We start from the raw sequence: 27,356 nt of genomic DNA, 5'->3' as shown, positions 1-27,356 counted from the left end.
ATCTTATTCAGTATTCATAGCTACTATTTTTTGGTTAATTAGGCCCTTCACGATTTAACAAAAGAGAAGAATATATTTTTATATTTGCAAGTCTTTCCATGGAGAATGGCTAAAAAAAGAAATATTAAAATTGTGTATGATTTCAATTTTTAATGCTATTCCTAATTGTCCATTAACACAAATACTCAGTGTGCTATTACCCTATTTATTGGTATTTATAAGATGAAATGTATAATTAGAATTTTGATAAATAGTTTAAAGGTTCTATTAACTAAAGCTCAAGTAATTGTTCTACAGAATACAATTAGAGTCCTTAAAATCAGTTATGATCAGGTAGAAAGGAATAATCTGATATTTTATTAACAGCTGAGTGACAAAGACCTCTTATCTTCCAAGGAACCATAGTAAGCTCTTAATAAAGGTGTGTCACAGTTCTGCAGAGCAATCTATTAAAGAATAAAATAAAGATAGTTAAGGATAATAAATTATGACATTATTCAAATATAGCATTTTACATTTAATAATTTACAGTTTACCAAGTGCTTTCATGGCTCATCTTCTCATTTATACACTCATAAAAAGTATTTTAGGTATACAAGTGAGGAAAGATGCTATCTTTCCCATTTTCCCAATAAAGAGCACATGGCTAGTAAGTGGCATCCACTGCTTTACTATTATGACTTGTATTTTTCCTGTCTCCCAACTAATTGCTAACATTCAACTACTTACCAGATACGGATACTTAAACAACTATCATTGAACATCTAGAGTACTCCTCACATAATTCCAAAATTTGGATTAAATATACATTAAAAAAGTGCTCTGTATATTTATAAATAGAGCAATTTCTCCATTCTTATATGGCAGAAGTAGGGATTTTATTTTGCTTAATGGAAACTATGAGTGGTCACTATCTGAATAAACAGAAAAGAGGAGGAGAAAACATAGTTAACCTGATTTTACCTTCTATTTTAGTTTGCTATGAGACAATGGCAATAATAACATATTTTTTTTGCTTATGAATAAAAAATTTACATATTGATAAAAATTAGAAAATTCACAAAAGTATAAAGAAAAACATTTAAATCATTCATAATTTTACCACTCTTCCAAAGATAAATACTCTAAATATTATGACATATTTCCTGTCACTTCTTTTTTTTTTTATTCTTTTTTTTTTTTTTGGTGAGGAAGATTAGCCCTGAGCGAACATCTGTTGCCAATCCTCCTCTTTTTGTTGAGGAAGATTGGCCCTGGGCTAACATCCATGCCCATCTTCCTCTACTTTATATGTAGGACGCCTGCCATAGCACGGCTTGATAAGCGGTGCGTTGGTCTGTGCCCAGGATCCGAACCTGCAAACCCCGGGCCGCCAAAGCAGAGCGCACGAACTTAACCACTACGCCACCGGGTCAGCCCCACCCTGTCACTTCTTTAAATCAAAAACTTTATATAATTGCATGTTCCTTTTCTCCCCCACTTAATACTGTATCATACAGCATTAGAAATTTTTCACAGCAAAAATTTAAAATAATTCACAATATTCCACCCTGTGGAAAACAAATAGTCTCTTTCCCTAATTATTGGAGTTCTACGCTATTTATAATTTCTCACTAATATAAATAATGCTGCAATGACCATCATGGGGCATAAATTTTGGTCAACATTTCTTAATAATCCTCACAGACAGATTTCTAAAAGTAGAAAGATATGATATACATTGCAAAATTTTCCTGTACAGTACGTACAATTTGTACTCCTACCAGTTGTCTGAGTTTCCTGTCTCACTGCACTCTCATTACAGTAAGTTGCAGCCATTAAGAAAAAAAATCTTTGCTTTTTTGATACATAAAAACTATGGTTTTAATTTGCATTTCTTCAACTAATAGTGAGGTTGAACTGTTTTGGTGGATTTACTAACCACTTTGATTTCTGTTTTTTGGTCATTTTCCATATTTCCATTGGCATTCCAGTATTTTCTTAGGAAATTACACAAGTTTTATGATGACAGAAGTTAATATTTGTCTGTCATTTGTTATAAATTTTTCCTCACTTTCTTTGGCTTTTATTTTGCCTTTGACATATCAAAGTTTGAAATTTGTGCAATTTTGGGGGGAGATTTATTATATTTCTTTTATTCTAAAAAAGATGACAACACTTTTGCCAAATTGCCTTCATTATATATATTTATTAGAATGAACTCAAAAACAAAATTCTTCCACATTTTTCATTTTAAAAAGCAGTTCTTTTTTGTCACTTTAATTTAAAAAAATGTTTTACACAGTAGAATATTTAAAAATTAATGAGAAAATCACCATTTTGTAACCATCAGAGTAACAACTACTTCAGGTAAGACTCATCAATAAATACTAAAATCAATGGGTGAAAGTTTGATGAGAAACAGGATATTTATAAACTAGCAAAGTATCCCTCCACAGATCACTTATAACTTTACAGCGAAGAAATTGATCAAAGTTAATATCACCAAGAACAAGGAAATGATATCATGTGCCTCTTGATGTCATGCACTGAGAAAGATACAACATTTCTCCCAGAGTATTACTGCCAAATATGCATAAAATAAATTTAATCATGAGAAAACAACCACATAAATTGAAGAATATCCTGTAAAACAACTGATCCTTATTCTTCGAGATGTCAATATCATGAAAGACAAAGAAAAACCGAGAAACTTTTCAGTTTAAAGGAATAAAAATAAACATAACATTAAATACAATGTGTGGTCCTGGACTAGACCCTGTATCAAGAAAAAAAAAATCCATAAAGAACATTATTAACACAATTGGAAAAATCTGAATATGGGCTATATATTATATAATAGTATTGTATTGATGTTAAATATTCTGAATTTTATAATTACATCGGTTACGTAAGAGAACATCCTTGTTCTTAGGAGATACGCACTTTAGTACTTAGGTACTGCAGCTTATTCTCAAATGGTTCAGTAAGAGTAATAACAAGGATAATGATATGTGGGTGCGTGCTGTGTATGTAAAGAGAAAGAATATGGAAATTCATTCATTCTTGCAATTTTCTCTGTCTGAAATTTTTTCAAAACAGAAAGTTAAAAAAAACTGATGCTAGACATGTTTTGTACGATATACACACATATAAATTACCTTTAAAGGATCCACAAGTTCCAAGGTATGTTTTAGGTATATTAAATTTGTTATCTTTGATTCAGCTGCATTAACCTATTAAGATAAAAATACAAATGTGAACAACATAAATATTTAATACAAGAATGGGTTTTCCTCTTGAACATTTTATGTTTATCATATTCCATACATTTTTACAAATCAACCTAGCCAGGATACAAGCCTAAACAACGCTTAGAAATGACTGACCCATCATAGTAAGACTAGTGCACTAGTCTCCTGAAAGTCTGACAATGAAAAGAGTTTACCTCATCATATCCAAATTTCATTTCTATTTCAGCCCTTTGAGTCTAGCTTAACCCATAGTAGTGATAGGAGATACAGTTCTATCCTGAGTAGCACCGAGAGACTAAGATTAATTGAAAAAGGCACAAACGATATTTGTGGATAGATGATATTTGAAAAGTTGAATCTGAACATCCCAGATAGTTACAGAACAACACAAATTTCCCTCAGTGGTTCCTATCTGTGCAAGTAAAACAATTTTCATAATTCTAGAGGTCCAAATTAATTAGTTTTTCAAAATAAAGCAACATCGACATTCTAAATTTTATAAATAACTTTTGTTAAGTTAAATTGTACTATCTCTAGAGCCAAGCACTGGTACTAAACCTGGGGAAATGAGGATGATCTTGTGGATGGAGTAATTTACCAATACTGACAAGGAGTTTTAGGATATTACAATTATGACATAATGTACTTCATATGGCGCTGTTTCTTTTTGAAGCCCCCGGATCTATACCCTCATTGCACAATACCTGGACGGTTCTGTCACCATATGGAACAATTTAGAAAAAATAACAAAATGAATGTTGTTAGCCCCAAACAAGTTATCTCATGCTTTCTTACAATGGATCTCTGAAACTAACTGGAGGATTAAAAATAAGTAAAATTCACCAAACGGAAGACAACTATCATCACTATTACCAAAGCAGAACATCTTCCAAAAATAGACAAGATACCCTTGAAGAAGAACAAGGTGGAAGGACTAACTTTAACAAATATCAACTTATAGTAAAATTAAATTAAGAAACTGTGGTATCTGCACAAGGGCAGACAGAGAGACCACGGGAACGTAATAAAGAGTCTAGAAATAGACCCAATCACATATGGGCACTTGATTTATGACAAAGACTGACAGCAGAGCAGTGGGGAAAGGACAGTCTTTTCCACAAATGGTGCCAATATGATTATGAATCCATATGAGAAAAAAATGAAATGTGATCCCTTCTCACACCACATACAAAAATCAATTCCAGGTGGACTGTAGATCTAAATATAAAAAGTAAAACAATAAAACATCTGGAATATAACAAAGAAGAATATCATCATTACCTTGGGTGTTCTAACCAACTTTTATAAATTTCATAATTGATGATTTGGCATCCATTAACCACAGGGCCAAACTAATGGCCAAAGTTGTTTATATCTCCCCCATGGTCTGGCTTTTGCCAGTGCACAAAAATTATATGAAAAGCCCTTCAACCACAAACTCCAACATCTGTGTTTTGCTTCCTACCCAATAGGAGATGTTCCCACCTAATAACTTCCAGATACTGTAGTAAAAGAGGCTTTTGCGATGTTTTCCTTTCACTCCTTCCACCTCCTGACCAACCCTGGTTCTTCCCCATGTGACCCTTTGTGGCGTGCTCTTTCCTCTCAGGAATTGTAAGTAATAAAAATCTTCTTTTAACAGCATTAGCCTCTCCATGTCATCACTCAGTCACTTCCATAAATTAAAATCCCATGGGTACAATGAAGACATTGGGGTAGGTAAAGACTTCTTAAGCAGGATACAACAAACACTAACTGTAAAGGAAAAAACACAAACTACCTTACATTTAAATTAAGAATTTCTATTCATCAAAAGACACCACTGACCCAGGAAAGGTTCTCCAAAAGCCAACTTTGAGAAACTAGAATTCGAAGGCAAATAACTTATTTGAAAAGTAATTCCAGTAAGCATGGGCAAGGGAGTGGGGAAATAAGAAGGGAGGGGAAGGACAGCAATAAAGGATGCATTGATGATCAGGTTACCACTGCATGGTACTGTGGCTCCATCCTGCTGAAGACCTCTCAGAGATGATGTAGAGTAAGCTTCAGAAGCTACTTCCAGAGGTAAGGGAAATGGGGTATGTATTCACCAACTCCTATTCAGTATTAGTTAAGACCTATTGCCAGGGCAACAACTCCCTGATTACCCTCTGGACTCTCCCGTGGCAGAGAAAGTCCTCGGGTACTGAGTTTCAGCTACTTGCAGTAAGAAGCCTTCCTTGTAGAAAAGCAAATGCCAAGGGGATGTGGGTGGCACACCAACAGAATCTACGCCACAATACTACTAAGTAAGAAAGCCAACTACAAAGTGGAAAAAGATATCTGCAACAGACAGACTCAACAAACAGCTCATATCAAAAGAAGCCCTACGAATAAAAAAAGAAGATAATCCAATGGAAAAATGGGCAAGAGAATTGAACAAGACTTTCACAAAGAAAGATATTCAAACGGTCAATATACATATAAAAAGGTGTTCAATTTCATTAACAGGAAAATGCAAAATTAAAATTACAATGAAATACCACTATCTACCAACCACTACAGCTAAAATATTTCAACTGACAATATCAGGTTTTGGGGAAGAGCAATGGGAATTCTCATATACTGCTGATAGTAGTGTAAAGTGGTACAACTGTTTTGAAAAATATTTTGGCAAACATTTTGTCATTATCTACTAAAGTTGAAGATACGCATACCCCATGATTCAGAAATTCCACTCCTAACTATGTACCCAATAAAATTATGTACACAATTGTATTAAGAAACAGGTACAAAATTGTTTAGCAGTATTATTTCTAATTGTCAAAAACTGTCAACAACTCAAAAGTCCAACAACAGTGAAAGGAATAATGGCACATTAATACAGTGGAATACTATACAGTAATAGAAATAAATGAGCTACAGCTACATGCAACAACATGATTAAAGCTCACAAACATAATGTTGGCTAGAAGAAGTGAGATATAAAAAATATACACTGAGGGGGCCGGCCCCGTGGCGTAGCAGTTAAGTGCATGCGCTCTGCTGCTAGCGGCCCAGGTTTGGATCCCAGGCGCACACTGAGGCACCGCTTATCAGGCCATGCTGTGGCAGCATCCCATATAAAGTGGAGGAAGATGGGCACGGATGTTAGCCCAGGGCCAGTCTTCCTCAGCAAAAAGAGGAGGATTGGCATGGATGTTAGCTCAGGGCTAATACCACTCAAAAAAAAAAAAAAAATATATATATATATATATACACTGAATGATTACTTATATGTAAAATTTTTGAAAGAATAGGTAAAACTAAATAATAAAGAAAAATAAGAAAGTGATTACTAAAAAAGTGATTTCTTGGAGCCAGCCCAGTGTCATAGGGGTTAAGTTCACGCACTCCGCTTTGGCAGCCCAGGGTTCACAGGTTCGGATCCCGGGGGTGGGCCTATGCGCCACTTATCAAGCCATGCTGTGGCAGGCACCCCACATATAAAGTAGAGGGAGATGGGCACGGATGTTAGCTGAGGGCCAATTTTCCTCAGCAAAAAGAGGAGGACTGGCAACGGATGTTAGCTCAGGGCTAATCTTCCTCACACACACACACAAAAAGTGATTTCTTTTTGGAGGGAGGTAGAGAATAATGAATGGGAGGAGGCAGAAAGGGAGCTTTTGAAGTACTGGCAATATCTATTTCTTTATCCAAGTGGTCATTACATGGAAGTTCACTTTGGCAATGCCTGAAGACATTTTTGGTTGTTACAATTGGGGAGATTCTACTGGCATCTAGTGGGTGGAAGTCAAGGATGTTGCTAAACATCCTGGAATGCACAGGACAGTAAAAGAATTATCCAGCCCAGAATGTCAATAATGCCAAGGTTGAGAAATCCTGCTGTAAATCCTACTACAAGCACACGGGCATCCTCTTAACTTCTTATATCACTGGCGATTTCCTCCCTGTTTGTTCTTTCTCTGTCTCCCTCTCCAATCTCTCCCTAGCTTGTTGGCTTTGAAGAAGTAAGCTGCCATGAATCCTACAGTTGCAAGGAACTAAATGTTGCCAACACCACACGAGCACAAAGGCAGACCTTTCCCTAGTTGAGGACTTCAGATAAGTATACAGCCCTGGATGACACCTTAACTGAAGCTTGTGAGACTCTAAGCAGAGGACCAATCTAAGATGTGCACAGACTCCTGACCCAAAGAAATCATGAGATAATAAATATGTGTAGTTTAAGCCGCTATGGGCGATCATTTGTTATGCAGCAATAGAAAACTAATACAGAATCTCTTTGCAGCTAGAGAGAGTCTCTCCATGGAGAACTGGGGGACAATTCTCTACCGGCCTTTTGCATTTCTGCATTATCTTGTGAGCAGGGGCACTGACCGCCTTTGTGCTGGACAGTCTTTTTCCAGGATGTTTATATAGTGAATAGCCTTGAAAAATATAGTGCCTCCTTCTAGAGCAAAGGGCAGGTTTGCTTACAAGTCTTAGAAGATAAAGATTGCATCTCCCTCCAGAACAGCAAGCAAGCATGCTTATTGCCCATTTATAAAAAATTCAGGTTCCCTAAGCTCAGCTATTCTCTCCTACAACAGACTGCATGTGCAGGTGTCACGTGGCCCTCTTCACATCACCCAGTGGGAAATGGAACTTGGGGAACCAATGCAAGAAAATGCTGACACTCTGGCTACCCCTATTGTTGTGAGTACTAAAGTCCTTTCCTTCTTACCCAGGAGTCCTGTGTCTTCTGTCAGCATCTATGAAACTGTGGCAGACTAACTTGTTAGCTTGCAAGTAGGGTAGAATATCAGATCCATTACAGTTCTTGACAATACTATACTGTAATTGCTTATTTTTTTTACTCAAATCTCACATTGGATTATAAATTTCTTTGGATAAGAGGCTTACTTCTTATTGTATCCCTAGCACTTATCTCAATGTTTAGTAAAATAAATTACTTGTTGAATGAATTAAAGAAGGAGCCATGTACTACAGATACTGTATTTGGCAGTTTGAAATCAATTAAAAAAAATAAAAGTTATTCAAAATGAAGCAAAGAAACTTGAGTAAAAACTTGAAAAAAACTGGTTAATATCAAATTTTTCAAATGTTGAAAGAAGTATTTTGGATGTTTATAATGGAAAACAAACATTCTTAATGTGATACATTAAATAGTAAGGCCATTAATATTGTATAGAAAGAAAAGACATTTGGGTTAATTAAAATCAGAAATTTAAGCTTTATTATTAGTGAATATTTACGATCAGAAAACATGCATTTTCTAAAATCAATATTCTTAAGGGAAAAGTAAAAGAACTCATGTCAGGCAAACAATTTCATTCTGGAAATTTTCAGAGAACATTTAGTTCATTCAGAAGTTTAAGGAAATCATATAATTCAGCCAAGAGAACATTTAGTTCATACACAAGTTTTAGCAAATCATGCAATTTAACCAGCACAATTTTGAACTAATTTAGTAAATATTGTGTTCAATTAAGAGATATATGCTTATATTAAATGAAGAAAGAGCCTCATCTAAAATATATCTCCAGATGGTTAAGAAAACATCAACTGAGAAACAGTATAAGGAATATTGAAATTCATGAATCATGTATGAAGTCAATATATTGCTTAAGTTTCCTTAAAAGTTAGTAAATCTCATCTGAAAAGCACTAAAAAAAGCCTCCGAAAAGGATAGATGTGCTGGTTAGAAAAAATTTACAGTTATGACTGATCCTCCCAAAACTAAAAACGATGGGAAATAACACTGACCCTTAAAAAACTTATGGAGCTAGTTATAGATTGCCTTTTCTAGACAGGAAAAAAGATTCCAGATTCTCAGCATACAGAATCATCTTAAACCTAGCCCAGAGGACTTTTCTAAAATCTTTCAGTCAAATTGATTACAGAAGATGGCTGGCTAATCATAGATATTTCTCAGAGAGCTACTTGGCCCATCTTAAAATAACCAAAAATGGTCTAATGCAAAAACATGTATATTACTAATTCCGATAGTTAGTGAAATGAAGCTACATGACTGTATAATACTATACATTACAGTTGGCAACAAAGAGATTGCTCTCAGGTATAATCTGATGATTAATTCTTTCCTATAATAAAATTGAAACAAAGCCTTTGTTTACATACTGTTAAGGGTTGAATTGTGTACCCCCAAAAAGATATGCTGAAGTCTAAACACTCAGAACCTCAAAATGTGATCTTATTTGGAAATAGGGTCATTACAGAGGTAATTAGTTAAGATGACGTCATATTGTAGTAGGGTGGGCTCCTAATTCAATGACTGGTGTCATATAAAAGACAGCCATGTGAAGATACAGAGATACAGGGAGACCACCATGTGACAAAGAAAGGAGAGATTTAAGCTATGCAGCAGCAAGCCAAGGAACACCAAAGATTGCCAATAAACCACCAAAAACTAGAAAGAGGCAAGAAACCTACAGGTTTCAGAGGGAGTATGGCCCTGCCAACATCTCGAGTTCAGATTTCTAGCCTCCAGAACTGTGAGACAATAAATTTCTGCTGTTGTAAGCCACACAGTGTGTAGTATTTTCTTTCAGCAGCCCTAGGGAACTAATACACATGACAATTATCAGTATAGAGTAGCCGTTTCCTGTTCCTACACTGCACTGCATTTTTCTGTGTAAAACATGTCATTTATAAATAAAACTCCTCCTTAAGTTATCTAAGATATTTTTCATTTGAAAATATCATTCAAAACAGTGGCATTTGGCAAAAGGTCATAAAAGCTAACTGTAGTGCTTTGTGTGTTTATATTCATAATTGACCATTCATTTCTAAGTCTCTGAAAGTCCTAAGATGTTCAATGGCCCCCAAAACACGGCTAAACAAATACAAAGTAAAAAGTATAGCAAGAGTATATCCAAAAGTAAAGTGAAGGCGGCTCCATATATATTCAGAAAAAATCTGATTTTAATATGAACACTATGATTTAATATTAGTTTTCAGGATACAAACAAGAAGAGAGCATCTTTGGTGTGGGGGAAGCAAAGCCAGAACATGGTGAGAATGGAGAGGTGCCACAGCTCAGGAGGATAAAGAGGATACCATATTGGAGGGCTGCCCAGCACAGAGTATATGAGCCCATACAAGGTCAAGAGGGTATCCAGGCAAGGGAAGAGGGGGCAGCCAGGCATAGGTCTTGGATCCCAAGTTGGCTGAAGAAAGTCTCTGCATAAAAGGACAGCTTAATGCAGAGTATCAGAGCCTGAGACAGGCGAGAAGGATTTCTGCACAGGAAAATGGTTTAGTAGGGAGTACTGGAGCACAGACAGAATGCAGGTGGCATCCGCATGGGGGAGGGAGTGGCAGTAGTCAGAGATTGGTCACATACAGGAGGATGGGTCAAATATGTTACTATATTAAGGCTAATGGGAGCTAGGTTTCTCACTGTCAAAGAAGGGAGTTAATACATAAAGGGAGAAAACTAGTATGAACCCTGAAATGTTGGATTCAAACTGGAGGTATTCGTGTGAATTCATGGTTTTCAACAGTATAGATGGACATAGAAACAAATACAGAGGTAAATATGTACATATTTATACATTTATTCATATAGATATACTTATTCCCTAGCGATGAGTGGGCTTGGGAGCAATGGTACCCCAATAGTAAAGAGTACACCTAGTGCCCAGATCTTGATTTCTTTTTCTTTTTTTTTTTTTTTAATTTTTTGTTTATTGCAGTAACATTGGTTTATAACATTGTAAAAATTTCAGGTGTACATCATTGTACTTCTATTTCTGCATGGACTACATCATGTTCACCACCAAAATACTAATTACAACCCATCACCACACACATGTGCCGAATTATCCCTTTCACCCTTCTCCCTCCCCCCTTCCCCTGTGGTAACCACCAATCCAATCTCTGTCCCTATGTGTTTGTTTATTGTTGTTATTATCTACTACTTAATGAAGGACATCATACGGTATTTGACCTTCTCTCTCTGACTTATTTCACTTTGCATTATACCCTCAATGTCCATCCATGTTGTCACAAATGCCCGGATTTCATCGTTTCTTATGGCTGAGTAGTATTCCATTGTGTATATACACCACATCTTCTTTATCCATTCGTCCCTTGATGGGCACTTAGGTTGCTTCCAAGTCTTGGCTATTGTGAATAACGCTGCAATGAACACAGGGGTGCATGTACCTTTGCAAATTGGTGTTTTCAAGTTCTTTGGATAAATACCCAAGAGTGGAATAGCTGGATCATATGGTAGTTCTATCCTTGATTTTTTGAGGAATCTCCATACTGTTTTCCATAGTGGCTGCACCAGTTTGCACTCCCACCAGCAGTGTATGAGAGTTCCCTTTTCTCCACATCCTCTCCAACACATATTGTTTCCTGTCTTGTTAATTATAGCCATTCTGACGGGCGTGAGGTGATATCTCATTGTAGTTTTGATTTGCATTTCCCTGATAGTGATTTTGAACATCTTTTCATGTGTCTGTTGGCCATCTGTGTATCTTCTTTGGAGAAATGTCTGTTCAGGTCTTTTGCCCATTTTTTAATTGGGTTGGTAGTTTTTTTGTTGAGATGCATGAGTTCTTTATATATTTTGGAGATTAAGCCCTTATCAGATGTATGGTTTGCAAATATCTTCTCCCAATTGTTAGGTTGTCTTTTCATTTTGTTGATGGTTTCCTTTGCTGTGCAGAAGCTTTTTAGTTTGATGTAGTCCCATTTGTTTATTTTTTCTATTGTTTCTCTTGCCCGGTCAGATGTGGTGTTTGAAAAGATGTTGCCTATGTTTTCTTCTAGAAGTTTCATAGTTTCAGGTCTTACATTCAAGTCTTTAATCCATTTGGAGTTAATTTTTGTGCATGGTGTAAGGTAAGGGTCTACTTTCATTTTTTTGCATGTGGCTATCCAGTTTTCCCAACACCATTTGTTGAAGAGACTTTCTTTTCCCCATTGTATGTTCTTGGCTCCTTTGTCAAAGATTAGCTGTCCATAGATGTGTGGGTTTATTTCTGGGCTTTCGATTCTATTCCATTGATCTGTGTGTCTGTTTTTGTGCCAGTACCATGCTGTTTTGGTTACTATAGCTTTGTAGTATATTTTGAAATCAGGGAGTGTGATACCTCCAGTTTTGTTCTTTTTTCTCAGGATTCCTTAAGCTATACGGGGTCTTTTGTTGTTCCATATAAATTTTAGGATTCTTTGTTCTATTTCTGTGAAAAATGTTGGAACTTTGATAGGGATTGCATTGAATCTATAGATGGCTTTAGGAAGTATGGACATCTTAACTATGTTAATTCTTCCAATGCAAGAGCACGGAATATCTTTCCATTTCTTTGTGTCTTCTTCAGTTTCTTTCAGAAATGTTTTATAGTTTTCGGTGTACAGATCTTTCACCTCTTTGGTTAAGTTTATTCCTAGGTATTTTATTCTTTTTGTTGCAATTGTAAATGGGATGGTATTCTTAATTTCTCTTTCTGCTACTTCGTTGTTAGTGTACAGAAATGCAACTGATTTTTGTATGTTGATTTTGTATCCTGCAACTTTACCATATTCGTTTATTACTTCTAAAAGTTTTCTGGTGGATTCTTTAGGGTTTTCTATATATAAAATCATGTCATCTGCAAATAGTGACAGTTTCACTTCTTCCTTTCCAATTTGGATCCCTTTTATTTCTTTCTCTTGCCTGATTGCTCTGGCTAGGACTTCCAATACTATGTTACATAGGAGTGGTGACAGTGGGCATCCTTGTCTGCTTCCTGTTCTTAGAGGGATAGCTTTCAGTTTTTCACCATTGAGGATGATATTAGCTGTGGGTTTCTCATATACGGTCTTTATTATGTGAGGTACTTTCCTTCTATACCCATTTTATTCAGAGTTTTTATCATAAATGGATGCTGTATCTTGTCAAATGCTTTCTCTGCATCTATTGAGATGATCATGTGATTTTTGTTCTTCATTTTATTAATGTGCTGTATTGCGTTGATTGATTTGCGAATGTTAAACCATCCCTGCATAGCTGGAATAAATCCCACTTGATCATGGTGTATAATCTTTTTAACGTATTGTTGTATGCGATTTGCTAGTATTTTGTTGAGGATTTTCGCATCGATGTTCATCAGTGATATTGGCCTGTAATTTTCTTTTTTTGTGTTGTCCTTGTCTGGTTTTGGTATCAGGGTAATGTCAGCTTCGTAGAATGAGTTAGGGAGCTTCCCCCCCTCCTCAATTTTTTGGAAGAGTTTGAGAAGGATAGGTATTAAGTCTTCTTTGAATGTTTGGTAGAATTCACCAGGGAAGCCGTCTGGTCCTGGACTTTTATTTTTGGGGAGGTTTTTGATTACAGTTTCGATCTCCTTACTGGTGATTGGTCTATTCAAATTCTCTACTTCTTCTTGATCCAGTTTTGGAAGGTTGTATGATTCTAAGAATTTATCCATTTCTTCCAGATTGTCGAATTGGTTGGCATATAGCTTTTCATAGTATTCTCTTATAATCTTTTGTATTTCTGAGGTGTCTGTTGTAACCTCTCCTCTTTGATTTCTGATTTTACTTATTTGTGCCTTCTCTCTTTTTTTCTTGGTGAGTCTAGCTAAAGGTTTGTCTATTTTGTTGATCTTTTCAAAGAATCAGCTCTTGGTTTTATTAATTTTTTCGATTGTTTTTTTGGTCTCTATTTATTTCTGCTCTGATTTTTATTATTTCCCTTCTTCTACTGATTTTGGGCTTGGTTTGTTCTTCTTTTTCCAGTTCCTTCAGGTGCATTGTTAGATTGTTTATTTGAGATTTTTCTTGTTTGTTGAGATAGGCCTGTATCGCTATAAACATCCCTCTTAGAACCGCTTTTGCTGTATCCCATAAATTCTGGCATGTCGTATTTTCATTTTCATTTGTCTCCAGGTATTTTTTGATTTCTTCTTTGATTTCTTCGTTAACCCAGTCGTTGTTCAGTAGCATTTTGTTTAATCTCCACGTATTTGTGGCTTTTCTGATTTTCTTCCTATAGTTGATTTCTAGTTTCATACCGTTGTGGTCAGAAAAGATGCTTGGTATTATTTCAATCCTCTTAAATTTATGGAGACTTGTTTTGTGGCCTAATATGTGATCAATCCTGGAGAACGTTCCATGTGCATTTGAAAAGAACGTGTATTCTTCGGTTTTTGGATGGAATGCTCTGTATATATCTACTAGGTCCATCTGTTCTAGTGTGTCATTTAAGGCCAATGTTTCCTTATTGATCTTCTGTTTGCATGATCTATCCGTTGGTGTAAGTGGAGTGTTAAAGTCCCCTACTATTATTGTGTTACTGTCTATTTCTGTTTTTATGTCTGTTAATAATTGCTTTATATATTTAGGTGCACCTACATTGGATGCGCAGATATTTACAAGTGTTATATCCTCTTGTTGGATTGTTCCCTTGATCATTATGTAATGCCCTTGTCTCATTTTACAGTTTTTGTTTTAAAGTCTATTTTGTCTGATATGAGTACTGCTACCCCAGCTTTCTTTTCATTGCCATTTGCGTGGAGTATCTTTTTCCATCCCTTCACTTTCAGTTTGTGAGTGTCTTTAGGTCTTAAGTGTGTCTCTTGTATGCAGCATATATATGGGTCTTGTTGTTTTATCCAGTCAGCCACCCTATGCCTTTTAATTGGAGCATTTAGTCCATTGACGTTTAAAGTAGCTATTGATAAGTATGTACTTACTGCCATTTTTTAACTTTTTTTTTTTTCTCAGTGTTTTAGTACTCCTTCTCTGTTCCTTACTTCTTCTATACAGAATTGATGGTCACTTTAGTTTGACCTCTGTCTGAAAGCTGTAATCTTTAACTCCCCTCCTCCCTCCTTTTATGTTTTTGATACCATATCTAACCTCTTTTTTGTGCATTTGTATCCATTTCCCTCTTATCATGGAAATAGATAATTTTTCCTATTTGTGGTCTTCTCTTTTCCCCTTAAATCAGTCCCTTTAACATTTCTTGTAGCACTGGTTTCTTGGTGACAAACTCCTTTAATTTTTGCTTATCTGGGAAAATTTTGATCTCTCCTTCCATTTTGAATGATAACCTTGCTGGGTAGAGTATTCTTGGCTGCAAGTTTTTTCCTTTTAGCACTTTAAATATATCGTGCCATTCTCTTCTAGCCTGTAAGGTTTCTGCTGAGAAGTCAGCTGATAGCCTTATGGGGTTTCCTTTGTATGTAACTTGACATTCTCTTGCGGCTTTTAGGATTCTCTCTTTATCCTTAATTCTGGACATTTTGATTATGATGTGTCTAGGTGTGGGCCTCTTTGGGTTTATCTTGTTTGGGGCTCTCTGTGCTTCCTGTACCTGGATGTCTGTTTCCTTCCTTAGGTTAGGGAAGTTTTCATCTATTATTTCTTGAAATAGATTCTCTGCCCCCTTGTCTCGCTCTTCTCCTTCCAGGACACCTATAACACGGATGTTAGTGTGCTTGATGTTGTCCCAGAGGTCCCTTAGACTGTCCTCACTCTTTTTAATTCTTTTCTCTTTTACCTGTTCACCTTGGGTAATTTCTTCTAGTCTTTCTTCCAGCTCACAGATCCGTTCTTCTGTATCCTCTACTCTGCTTTTGAGTCCCTCTAGTGAATTTTTCATTTCCAGTATTGTATTCTTCATTTCTGATTGGTTCTTTTTTATATCTTCCATTTCTTTGTTGACATTCTCACTGAGTTCATCTATTCTTCTCCCCAGATCAGTGAGCATCCTTAACACTCTTAGTTTGAACCCTCTGTCGGGTAGGTTGCTCATTTCTGTTTCACTTAGTTCCTTTTCTGGGGTTTTGTCCTGTTCCCTTACTTGGAATGTATTCTTTTGCCTCCTCATTTTGCCTCTTTCCCTGTGCTTGTGTCTATGTATTAGGTAGGTCAGCTACATCTCCTGCTCTTGGATAGGTGACCTTATGTAAGTGATGCCTTAGGAGGCTTCCAGTGTGCTTCCCTCAGTTCTCAATGTTCCAGGGGTGGTCCCTATGTGGGCTACGTGTGTCCTTCTATTGTGGCCTGTTAGCTCTCCCTATAGGCGCCCAGGGAGGCTGAGTTATGCTCCTGGCCAGCTGTTGTTATGCTCAGCTGCTTGTAGTTGTTGTGGGCCCTTCAGTCTCTTTATCAGGTGTGGGGAGCCCCAGCACAGTTGGCTGCAAGTTCTAATACCACATTTGTGTTGCAGTATTTCTTTTAAGTGAGTAGGCCCCCAGAGTGGCAGGTTGTTAGGCTCAGGGCCTTACAATTGCTGTAAGCCTCTAGCCTATTAGGTCTCTTGTCAGCTCTCTGAGAATTGCAGCTGTGTGGGGCTGGCCTCAGGCACAGGAGCACCCAATTGTTTCAGGCTTTGGAAGGTGGGGCAAACCTCCTATGTGGGTCTTTGAGAAGCACAAGTCTTCTGCAGCTGACAAGCCCTGTTGCCCACAGGTGCACACACACAGTCAACACAGTCCTGCCCCGTGCGAGCGCCCCGACCTCCCCAAGCAGACCCAGTCTCCCCATGGCGGGAGCCCCACACACTCCGCCACTGCCCCACACTCTCCACCCGCTCCTTGTGCACACCCTGCCTGCTCAAGTCGATTCAGTTGCCAGGCTGCAGAGAATCCAGTCACCAATCTATGCAGGCCCACAAGTTGCCTGAGGGCTTGTTGTTGGGTGGGGCCTGTCTCTAGGGTGGGCTGCCTGCCCTGGCTGAGCTGGATTAAATCGGTGCTCTCGTGGGTGGAGCAGACCCTGGGCTAGCAGGCCTCAGGGAGAACTCCAGTGGCATCTGTGTCAGCACGCTCACACCAGGCCACAACAATGGCCGCAGCCAATGTCCCAGTCCCTGGAGAGGTCTCACCCCTCACCAAGATGCACTCAGGGCCTATTAGGTGAGTCTCTTGTCACCAAAGCACTGTGCACCTTTCTTTCTGGTGATTTTAGGATGCTTTCTGGAACGGGTGAGTTTGTGCGCGGGCCCTTTAAGAGCCAGTTTTAGTTTCTTTGTGAACCGGGTTTTCTGGGGGTGCTCCCCAATGCTTTAGTAGCAGGCAAAGTCAGATATTATGCCGCTGGTGTCGATTGTGCTGGGTCCACAAAATGCCCACAGCGGGGGCGCTCCCCGGCTCAGGACCCCACGCCTCCAGGGAGGGTGCGTACCTGTGAGCTGCTCCCGGCGGCCGTGAAGCTGGCGGCTTGTGAAGGCGGCGTTTTTCCTCTCCGGAAGGGGGTCTCTGCCTCTTCTACCCCAGTTAGGATTGTCCGTTGTTGTAGGAGTTCCTCTTATCCAGTTTTCAGTTCTGTCTCAGGGGTAATTTTTCCACGAGTAGTTGTAAATTGGCTGTGTCCACGGGAGGAGGTGAGTTCAGAGTCTGCCTACGCCGCCATCTTGACTCCGCCTCCAGATCTTGATTTCTAAATACCATATCCCACTGAAAAGAACCAGGACTCCTGGGAGAAATGGTTCATTCAAAGGCTAGGGCAGGGAAAAGTACAAGAAAAGCCTGGTTCATTTTCTTGAGCCAGAAAGTGATAAAGCGCTCAAAGAATGATGTTCCCATCATTTCCAAAGGACATAGAGATCAGTTAGAAGGGGTTTGCACTGGTCAAATTTGAGACAATTTCAGAATCAAAATAAATATTGATAGTAAGGGATTGAAACCAATTGAATAAAAGATGAAACTATGAGTCCACAGAGATTAAATAAATTGAAAGTTTGATAAGGAACAGGATATTTACATGGTCTCAAACTACCTCCCCACAGAATACTTATTAATTACATAAGGAAAATAGTAATTTTACAGTGGAGAAGCCTGGTGGACATCACCTCAATCAAGTGCACTAAGTTAACATCATCATAATGGGGCAAATCAAAATCATGAGCCATCTGATAAATTGCAATGAGAACAACAACTCTTTTCTGTGATATTCCTGACAAAGATACATAATCTGAATCTAATGATGAGGAAACATCAGACAAACTCAAATTGAGGGAAAATAACAGACCTGTAATTTTCAAGTGTCAAGGTCATGGCTGAAGACTAAATAGACACAAAAATTAAAGGCAATCCTTGATTCTTAACTGAATCTTTTTTCTATAAAGGACATTATCAGCAAATTGGCTAAACTTTAATGGGATCTGAGGATTAAATGGTATTATCATCGTTAATTTCCTTATTTTGAAGGTTTATTGTGGTTGAATAGAAGAATATCCTTGTTTGTAAGAAATACTCATGAATGTGTAAGTGATAGAGCACCATGTCAGCGACTTACTCTTAAAAGTTTCAGGAAAATAAGTTATTTGTAAGTTTTCGCAAATTTTCTGAAGGTTTGAGATTTTATTTAATTTTTATTGTCACTTTTTTCATGTTGAAACCAAAAGGTCTTACATGCTTCCAGAGAAGGGAGGGGAAAAAAAGTCAGTCATATCCAAAATGCAGGAATCTCAATGGTTTCAGCTTCTCAATAGGAACATTAGAAGCTCCAAGACAACGGAGAAATGCCTCCAAAATTTTGAAGGAAAATTACTTCCTGACTAGAATTCTATTTTCAGCTAAACTATCAATCGATTATGAGAGAATAATAAAACATTTCAGATGTGCAAAGCTTCACTCTTTCTCAGAAATTTACTAGACAACGTGTTCCACAAAAAGGAGAGAGTAAGCCAAAACACAGGAAGACTTGATACACAAAAAACACAAGCTTCAACACAGGAGAGACAAAGAATGATGTTGAAGAGAGAACCTGGGGTCACAGCTGCATACCAGAGAAAGAGGGGCAACCAGTGCAGGCTGGAACAGGTCAGAAGCTATGGGAGAGACATCTTCCAGAGATTTAAATTGATTGAATATCTGTGGTGAATGAATATACTGAGAGGATATTTAGATAATTGGTGGAAATACCTACACCTGAATTAGTGAAAGTACACAGTAAACCAAACAAATAGAAAAACGGTTATTAATTCTGGGGGAAAAAACACAAAGTTGTGCAAGCTCAGCTCTGTGTAGCATGAAGAGTCATAATAATTTTGATCTAATTAAAATTATGTTATAACCCTTCGGGGTGATGAGAGGTAGGGAAGTGTCCATGTTTACGCAAGAAGGGAAAGGAAAGAGAGCTAATCACAATCCCTGATTTCAAATTATACTACAAAGCTATAGTAACCAAAACAGCGTGGTACTGGCACAAAAATAGACACAAAGATCAATGGGACAGAATCAACAGCCCAGAATAAACCCACACATCTATGGACAGCTAATTTCCTAAGGGAGCCAAGAACATACAATGAAGAAAGGAAAGTCTCTTCAATAAATGGTTTTGGGAAAACTGGACAGCCACATGCAAAAGAACAATAGTAGACCATTATCTTAACACCATACACAAAAATGAACTCAAAATGGATTAGAGATCTGAATGTAAGACCTGAAACCGTAAAACTCCTAGATGAAAACATAGGCAGTACCTCTTTGACATTGGTCTTAGCAGTCTCTTTTTGAACCCCATGTCTCCCTAGGCAAAGGAAACAAAAGAAAAAATAAACAAATGGGACTACATCAAACTAAACAGCTTCTGCACAGCAAAGGAAACTATCAACATGAAAAGATAATCTAACAATTGGGAAAAGATATTTGCAAATCATATATCTGATAAGGGGTTAATATCCAAAATATATAAAGAACTTACACAACTCAACAACAAAAAAACAAACAACCCAATTAAAAACTGGGTAAAGGATCTGAACAGACATTTTTCCAAAGAAGATACAGAGATGGCCAACAGGCACATGAAAAGATGTTCAACATCACTAATTATTAGGGAAATGCAAATCAAAACTTTAATGAAATATTACCTCATGCCTGTCAGAATGGCTATAATTAACAAGAGAAGAAATAACAAGTGCTGCAGAGGATGTGGAGAAAAGGAAACCCTCATACACTGATGGTGGGAATGCCAACTGGTACAGACACTATGGAAAACAGTATGGAGATTCCTGAAAAAATTAAGAATAGAACTACCATATGATACAGCTATTCTACTTCTCACTATTTATCCAAAGAACATGAAAACACTAACTCAAAAAGATATTTGCACCCCTGTGTTCATTGCAGCATTATTCACAATAGCCAAGACTTGGAAACAACCTAAGTGTCCATCTACAGATGAATGGATAAAGATGTGGTATATATATACACAGTGGAATACAGCTATAAAAAAAAGATGAAACCTTGCCATTTGCAACAACATGAATAGACCTGGAGGGTATTATGCTAAGCAAAATAAGTCATATGGAGAAAGCCAAATACCGTCTGATTTCACTCATAAGTGGAAGATAAAAACAACAAACAAACACATAGATAGACAGATTAGACTGGTGGTTACCAGAGGGGAAGGGGGGAGACGGAGGGCAGAAGGAGTAACAGGGCACATGCGTACAGTGACGGATGATAATTACTCTTTGGGTGGTGAATATGAGGTAGTCTATGCAGAAATTGAAATATAATGATGTACAACTGAAACTTATATAATGTTATAAACCAGTGTTACCTCAATAAAAAAAAAGAGAGAGAGCTACATATGTGGAATATAAACTAACACACGGACAGAGAGAACAGTTTGGTGGCTACCAGGGGGAAGGGAGTTGGGGGGTGGGCACAAGGGGTGAAGGGGCGCATTTATATGGTGACTGACAAATAATAATGTACAACTGGAATCTCACAATGTTATAAACTATCATGACATCAATTGAAAAAAAACCCTAAAAAAAAAAGAGAGCTAAATATTCATCCTTCAGGTAGGGAATTAACATGTATTGTCAAAGGATATCATTAAGAAAGTGAAAAGACAACCCAAATAATGGTAGAAAATATTTGCAAATCATATATTCAATAAGGAACTTATGTCCAGAATATATAAAGAACTCTTACAACTCAACAATAAAAAGACAAATAACCCAATTAAAAATGGGCAAAAGACATGAATAAACATTTCTCCAAGGAAGATATACAAATGGTCAACAAGCATATGAAGAGATGCTCAGCATCATTAATCATCAGGGAAATGCAAATAAAAACCAGGAGATACCACTTCACACCCACAAGGATGGCTAAAATCAAAAAGTCAGATAATAACAAGTGTTGACAAGGATATGGAGAAATTGGAACCCTCATAGACTGCTGGTGGGAATGTAAAATGGTACAGTCACTTTGGAAAACAGTCTGGCAGTTCCTCAAACAATTAAACATAGAGTTATCATGGGACCCAGCAATTCCACTCCTAGGTATATAACCAAGATAAATGAAAACTTACGTCTACACAAAAACTTGTGCATGAAAATTCATAGCAGAACTATTGATAAAAATTAAAAGTGGAAACAAATGTTCATCAACTGATGAATAAACAAAATGTGCTATATCTATACAATGGAAGGTTATTTGTCAATAAGAAAAATCAAGTATTGATACATGCTACAACATGAATTAACCTGAAAATATTATGCTAAGTGAAAAAGGCCAGTCACAAAAGACTATATATTGTATGATTCCATTTATATGAAACGTCCAGAATAGACAAACCTATAGGGATAGAATTAGATTAAGGCCAAGAACTGGGGGGAAGAGGGTTGGGAGAAATGGGAAGTGATTGCTAATGGGTACAAGGTTGCTTTCTGGGGTGATGAACATGTTCTAAAATTGACTGTAGTAACTGCTGTACAACTCTGGAAATATACTAAAACTGATGGAATTGTACACTTAAATGGGTGAAGCGTATGCTTTGTGAATTCTATCTTGATAAAGCTGTTATATTTAAAAAACAATGAATTGTGGAATATTTATAGAAGTAAAATGTATGACAACAATAGTACAATGGGAAGGGGAGAATGACAGCATCCTACTGTAATGTTCTTTTCTCTTTGTTTCAGCTTTATTGAGGAATAACTGACATATAAAATTGTAAGATATTTAAAGTGTACATCGTAGTGATTTGATATACATATACACTGCAAAAGGATTCCCCCCATCTAGTTAATTAACACATTTGTCACCTCAAAAATTTATCTTTTGTTTGTCTGTTTGATGAGAACTTTTAAGTTCTATTTTCTTAGCAAATATGAATTATACAGTAGTGTTATCAACTATAGTCACCATGTTATACATTATATCCTCAGACCTTATTCATCTTGTTAAAGTTTGTGCCCTTTTACCAACCTTTCCCTATTTCCCCCAACCCTTAGCAACCACTTTTCTACTCTCTGTTTCTATGAATTTGCTTTTTTTCTTTTTTTTCAGATTTTATATATAAGTGACATCATACAGTATTTGTCTTTTTCTGTCTGGCTTATTTCACTGAGCATAATGCCCTCAGGGCCCACCAGTGTTGCTGTAAGTGGCAGGACTTCCTTCTTTCTCATGACTGCATAATACTCCATTGTATGTATGTATGTGTATATATAGATATATATGTCACATTTTCTTGATCCATTCACCCATTAATGGACACTTGTATTTTCTGTATATTGGCTATTGTGAATAATGCTGTAATGAACATGGAAGTGCAGATATCTCTTCTGATATCCTGTTTTCATTTCCTTTGGATATATACCCAGAAGTGGTGTTGCTGGATCACATGGTAGTTCTATTTTTTATTTTTTGAGAAATCTCGATACTGTTTTCCATAGGGTTGTTATTAGTGCTGTTGAGGCGATTCTGACTCCTAATGACCCTGTGTACAGCAGAGCAGAACCCTGCCAGGTCTTTCTGCATCATCCTCTCATCTTCTGGCGCTATGTCAGACAATGTTCTGTGGCAATTCATAGAGTTTTCATGACCAGTTTTTTTCAGAAGTGGGTGGCCAGGTCCTTCCTCCGAGTCTGTCTTAGTCTGGAAGCTCTACTGAAACCTGTCCACCATGGGTGACCCTGCTAGTATTTGAAATAGTGGTGGCATAGCTTTCAGCATCATAGCATCATGCAGCCACCACAGTATGACAACTGACAGATGGGTGGTGTGGTTCCCTGACTAGGAACTGAACCCAGGCCACGGCGGTGAGAGTGTCGAACCTTAACCACTAGACCACAGGGTTGGCTTTTCCATAGTGACTGCATCAATTTGTATTCCTACCAAGAGTGCACAAGGGTTCCTTTTCTCCACAACCTTGCCAATACTTTTTATCTCTTGCCTTTTTGATAACAGTCATTCTAACAGGTGTGAGGTGATATCTCACTGTGGTTTTGATTTGCATTTCCCTGATAATTAGTGATGTTGAGCACCTTTTCATGTGCCTGTTGGCCATTTGTATATCTTCTTTGGGAAAATGTCTATTCAATTCCTCTGACTATTTTTTAATCAGATTGTTTTCTTGCTATTGAGTTGTATGAGTTCTTTATATATTTTGGATATTAACTCCTTATAATATATATGATTTGCAAATATTTTCTCCAATTCCATAATTGCCTTTTCATTTTTCTGATTGTTTCTTTTGCTGTGCAGAAACTTTTTAGTTTGATGTAGTCCCACTTGTTCATTTTTGCTTTTGTTGCCACTACTGTAAGGTTCTTATTTCATATGTAAAGTGGTGTAATATTATTTGAAGGCAGACTGAATTCAGCTAAAGATGTATTCCATAAACTGTAAAGCAACCATTAAAATAACAAAACAATGAGTTCTAGCTAATAAATCAACGAAGGAGATAAAATGTGATCATAAAAAATACACAATCCAAAAGAAGGCCAAAAAAAAAAAAGGCGGGGAGAGGGGGCAAATAGATGAGACAAATAGAAAAAAAGTACCATGATGGCAGATTTAAATAGAAACACATCAATAAGCCTAAAAGGAATAAACACTCCAATTAAAAGTAAGATATTCCGGGGCCGGCCCGGTGCCATAGTGGTTAACTTTGCCCACTCTGCTTTGGCAGCCTGGGGTTCACAGGTTTGAATCCCGGGTGCCGACGAATGCACCGCTCATCAAGCCATGCTGTGGTGGCATCCCACACACAAAATGGAGGAAGATGGGCACAGATGTTAGTGTAGAGCCAATCCTCCTCAGCAAAAAGAGGAAGACTGGCAATAGATGATAGCTCAGGGCCAATCTTCCTCACCAAAAAAAAAAAAAAGTTGAAAAAATAGAAGTAAGAGGGGCCAGCCTGGTGGCACAAGTAGTTAAGTGCACGCGCTCCGCTTCGGCGGCCCAGGGTTTGCAGGTTCGGATCCCGGGCAGGCACCAATGCACTGCTTGGTAAGCCATGCTATGGCAGCATCCCATATAAAGTAGAGGAAGATGGGCGCAGATGTTAGTTCAGGGCCACTCTTCCTCAAGAAAAAAGGGGAGGATTGGCATCGGATGTTAGCTTAGGGCTAGTCCTCTTCACAAAAAAAAAAAAAAAGAAGTAAGATATTCTCTGATTGTATACAAAAAAAGCAAGACTCAAATATATGTTGTCTGCAAGAAATTCAGTTTAACTATAAAGACACAAATAAGTTAAAAGCATAAGGATGGTAAAAGCTATATCATGCTAACAGATCAAAAGAAACCTAGGATGGCTATATTAATATTAAACACAAAAGATTTCAGAGCAAATAATATTACTAGGGAAAAAAGAAGATCATTTTATAATGATAAAGGGATCAATTCATCAAGAAGACCTAGCAATCTTAAATGTTTATGTACCTAACAACAGAGCTCCAAAATACATTAGATGAAAACTGATAGAACTGCAAAAAATAAACAGAAAAATCCACAATTATAGTTGAAGATATCAACACATCTCTTTCAATAATTGATAGAACAAATAGAAAAAACACCCAATAATGATATAAAAGACTTAAAGAACACTATCAATCAACTTGAATTAACTGATTTATGGAATACTCCATGCAACAACAGCAAAATACACATTGTTTTCAAGTACACGTGGACCATTTACCAAGATAGATCATATTCTGGGCCATAAAAACAGGTGTCAATAAAATTAATAGGATCCATATCAACTAACATATGTTCTCTGACCCTTATGGAATTAAATTAGTAATCAACAACAGAAAGATATCTGGAAAGTTTCCAAATATTGGAAACTAAATAACACATTTGTACATAGCCCATACATCAAAGAAGAAATCAAAAAGGAAATTAGAAAGTATTTTTAACGTTTTTGAGAGAAAAGAAAAACACAATATCAAAAATTGTGAAATATAGCTAACACATTACTAAATGCTTATATTAGAAAAGAAAAAGGTCTCAAATCAATGACCTCAGCTTCAACCTTCACAACCTCAAAAAAGAAGAGTAAACTAAGCATAGAGTAAGAGGAAAAAAGGAAATAAAACAATAAAAGCAATAATCAATGAAATGGACAACAGGAAAGAAAAAGAAATCAATGAAATCAAAAGTTGGTTTACTGAGAAGACCAATAAAACTAATAACCTCTAGCCAGACTGACTAAGAAAAAAACAGAATATTCAAGTTACCAATATCAAGAATGAGAGAAGTACATTATTGCAAACTTTACAAATATAAAAAGTATAAAAAGGAGGATATTATGAACAATATCACACCAAAAAATTTGACAAGTTTGGTGAAATAACAAATTCTTTGAAAGACACAATCTACCAAAGCTCATTCAAGAAGAAACAGGTAACTTGAATAGCACCATATCTATTTAAGAAGTTGAATTTATAGTCAAAAATCTTCCTACAAAGAAAATTTTAATGCCTTCATTTGTGAATTCTAGCAAACATTTAAGGAAGAAATAATACCAGTTATACACAAACTCTACCAGAAAACTGAAGACGAGGGAATACTTCCAAACTCATTTTACCAAACCGACTAACTTTTTTTCTACACTTGAGTTGTTCTAGGTTATCTCCCATTTGTATATATTTAATTATAAGGTGTTTCAATTATTTAAGGAAATTTCCAGTTCTGTGCCTGCCCAACAGCCAAAACTTTTCCAGTGATGTTTTTATTATAAATGAACATTAAGAATGTTATCTCTACGATATAGAAAGACTTCTCGAACACAGATTAGTCTTCAGTGGATTTGCAAGGTAATCAAATTTTAAATCAAACTTTACTGATGTGTAAGTCTTCTTTCCTTTTTAAGCATATGAGCAAAAATATCCATGTATTTCATCAAAGTAAACATTTTTCAATTCGGCTTACACAAAAGAATGAAAACCATCTATTACCTTCTTTATAGGATATGCCTATAAACAGTATTTAAATTTGAAAAATATCCAAAGATGTTCTTTTATTCTCAAAGGTTAAACGTATTTGAAAACTAATCAAATTTCACATGATCACTTTTAAGAAGTACATATACTCTTTGGATCTAACACAATTTTTATATAGTTACTTATTAAGCAAATGTTATTACAGTTTAAGTTTTTTGAAAATTATACATAAACTCTTTAAGTAAATATTTAATTAATGAAAATATGCCAATTCCACAACTAAGAAACTTTTAATTTTACTATTACATATAGGATAATACATTGGGGGAAAAGCATCCTTTAAAAAGGCATAAAAATACTCCAGATACTAATAATGAAGTACTTTTCCCAAACATTTTGATATTTTCCAATTGTTACATCACATGAAGACAAGTTATATCACATAATGTATAATAATATAACATACAGCATGTACATAAACATACCGTGTCTTGCTTTGGAATTTGGATTAAAACAGAAAGAAGCTGCTCTGTATCAAGAAATCTTGATATAACTGAAACGAACAAAAAATATAAGCATTTAAACTTTGTTATAGTTTAAAATATAAACTTTGTAAAATATTATCCTTGAATAATAAAAATAGAACATTTCTACCTGCAAGTATTACTTGTTCTGTCTTTATCTATCTTACATGTACCTGGAATAAAACAAATTTTAATGGTCTTTTAATTTCGATTACTCACAATCCATCTTCAAAATTTGACACTGTTGATCACCCCTTCCTTCTTAAAACTCTACTTCTCTGGCTTTTAGATGTTGCTTATCATAATTTTCTTCCCACTTTTTTGATCTCTAACTTTTCTTCCTGATACTTAAAAGATCTGATAAGATTAGTTTAAAAGCACAGTTCAACCACTAACCATGTAACCTTTTGGAAGTTACCTAACTTCTCTGAATTTGAGCTGTTCTCATTGTAGAGGAGGAAGAGA

The 27,356-nt window shown here is 36.5% G+C and overlaps 1 protein-coding gene across 1 annotated transcript in view; it reads right to left on the bottom strand.

The window, feature by feature from the left end:
- Positions 1–27,356, bottom strand: part of MSH4 (mutS homolog 4) — an 89,318-nt gene that overhangs the window by 32,357 nt on the left and 29,605 nt on the right. The window contains exons 8-10 of the mRNA XM_058538314.1: positions 26,853–26,920; positions 3,141–3,215; positions 382–446 (exon numbers count right to left, since the gene is read on the bottom strand). Of these exons, the coding sequence (XP_058394297.1) occupies positions 382–446; positions 3,141–3,215; positions 26,853–26,920 (208 nt within the window). The remainder of the gene's footprint in view (positions 1–381; positions 447–3,140; positions 3,216–26,852; positions 26,921–27,356) is intronic.

The sequence above is a fragment of the Diceros bicornis genome, chromosome 4 (assembly GCF_020826845.1).
Source record: "Diceros bicornis minor isolate mBicDic1 chromosome 4, mDicBic1.mat.cur, whole genome shotgun sequence".
Taxonomy (NCBI): Eukaryota; Metazoa; Chordata; class Mammalia; order Perissodactyla; family Rhinocerotidae; genus Diceros; species Diceros bicornis.
The sequence above is the reverse complement of the archived record's forward strand: the minus strand, read 5'-3'. Positions and strand labels throughout refer to the sequence as shown.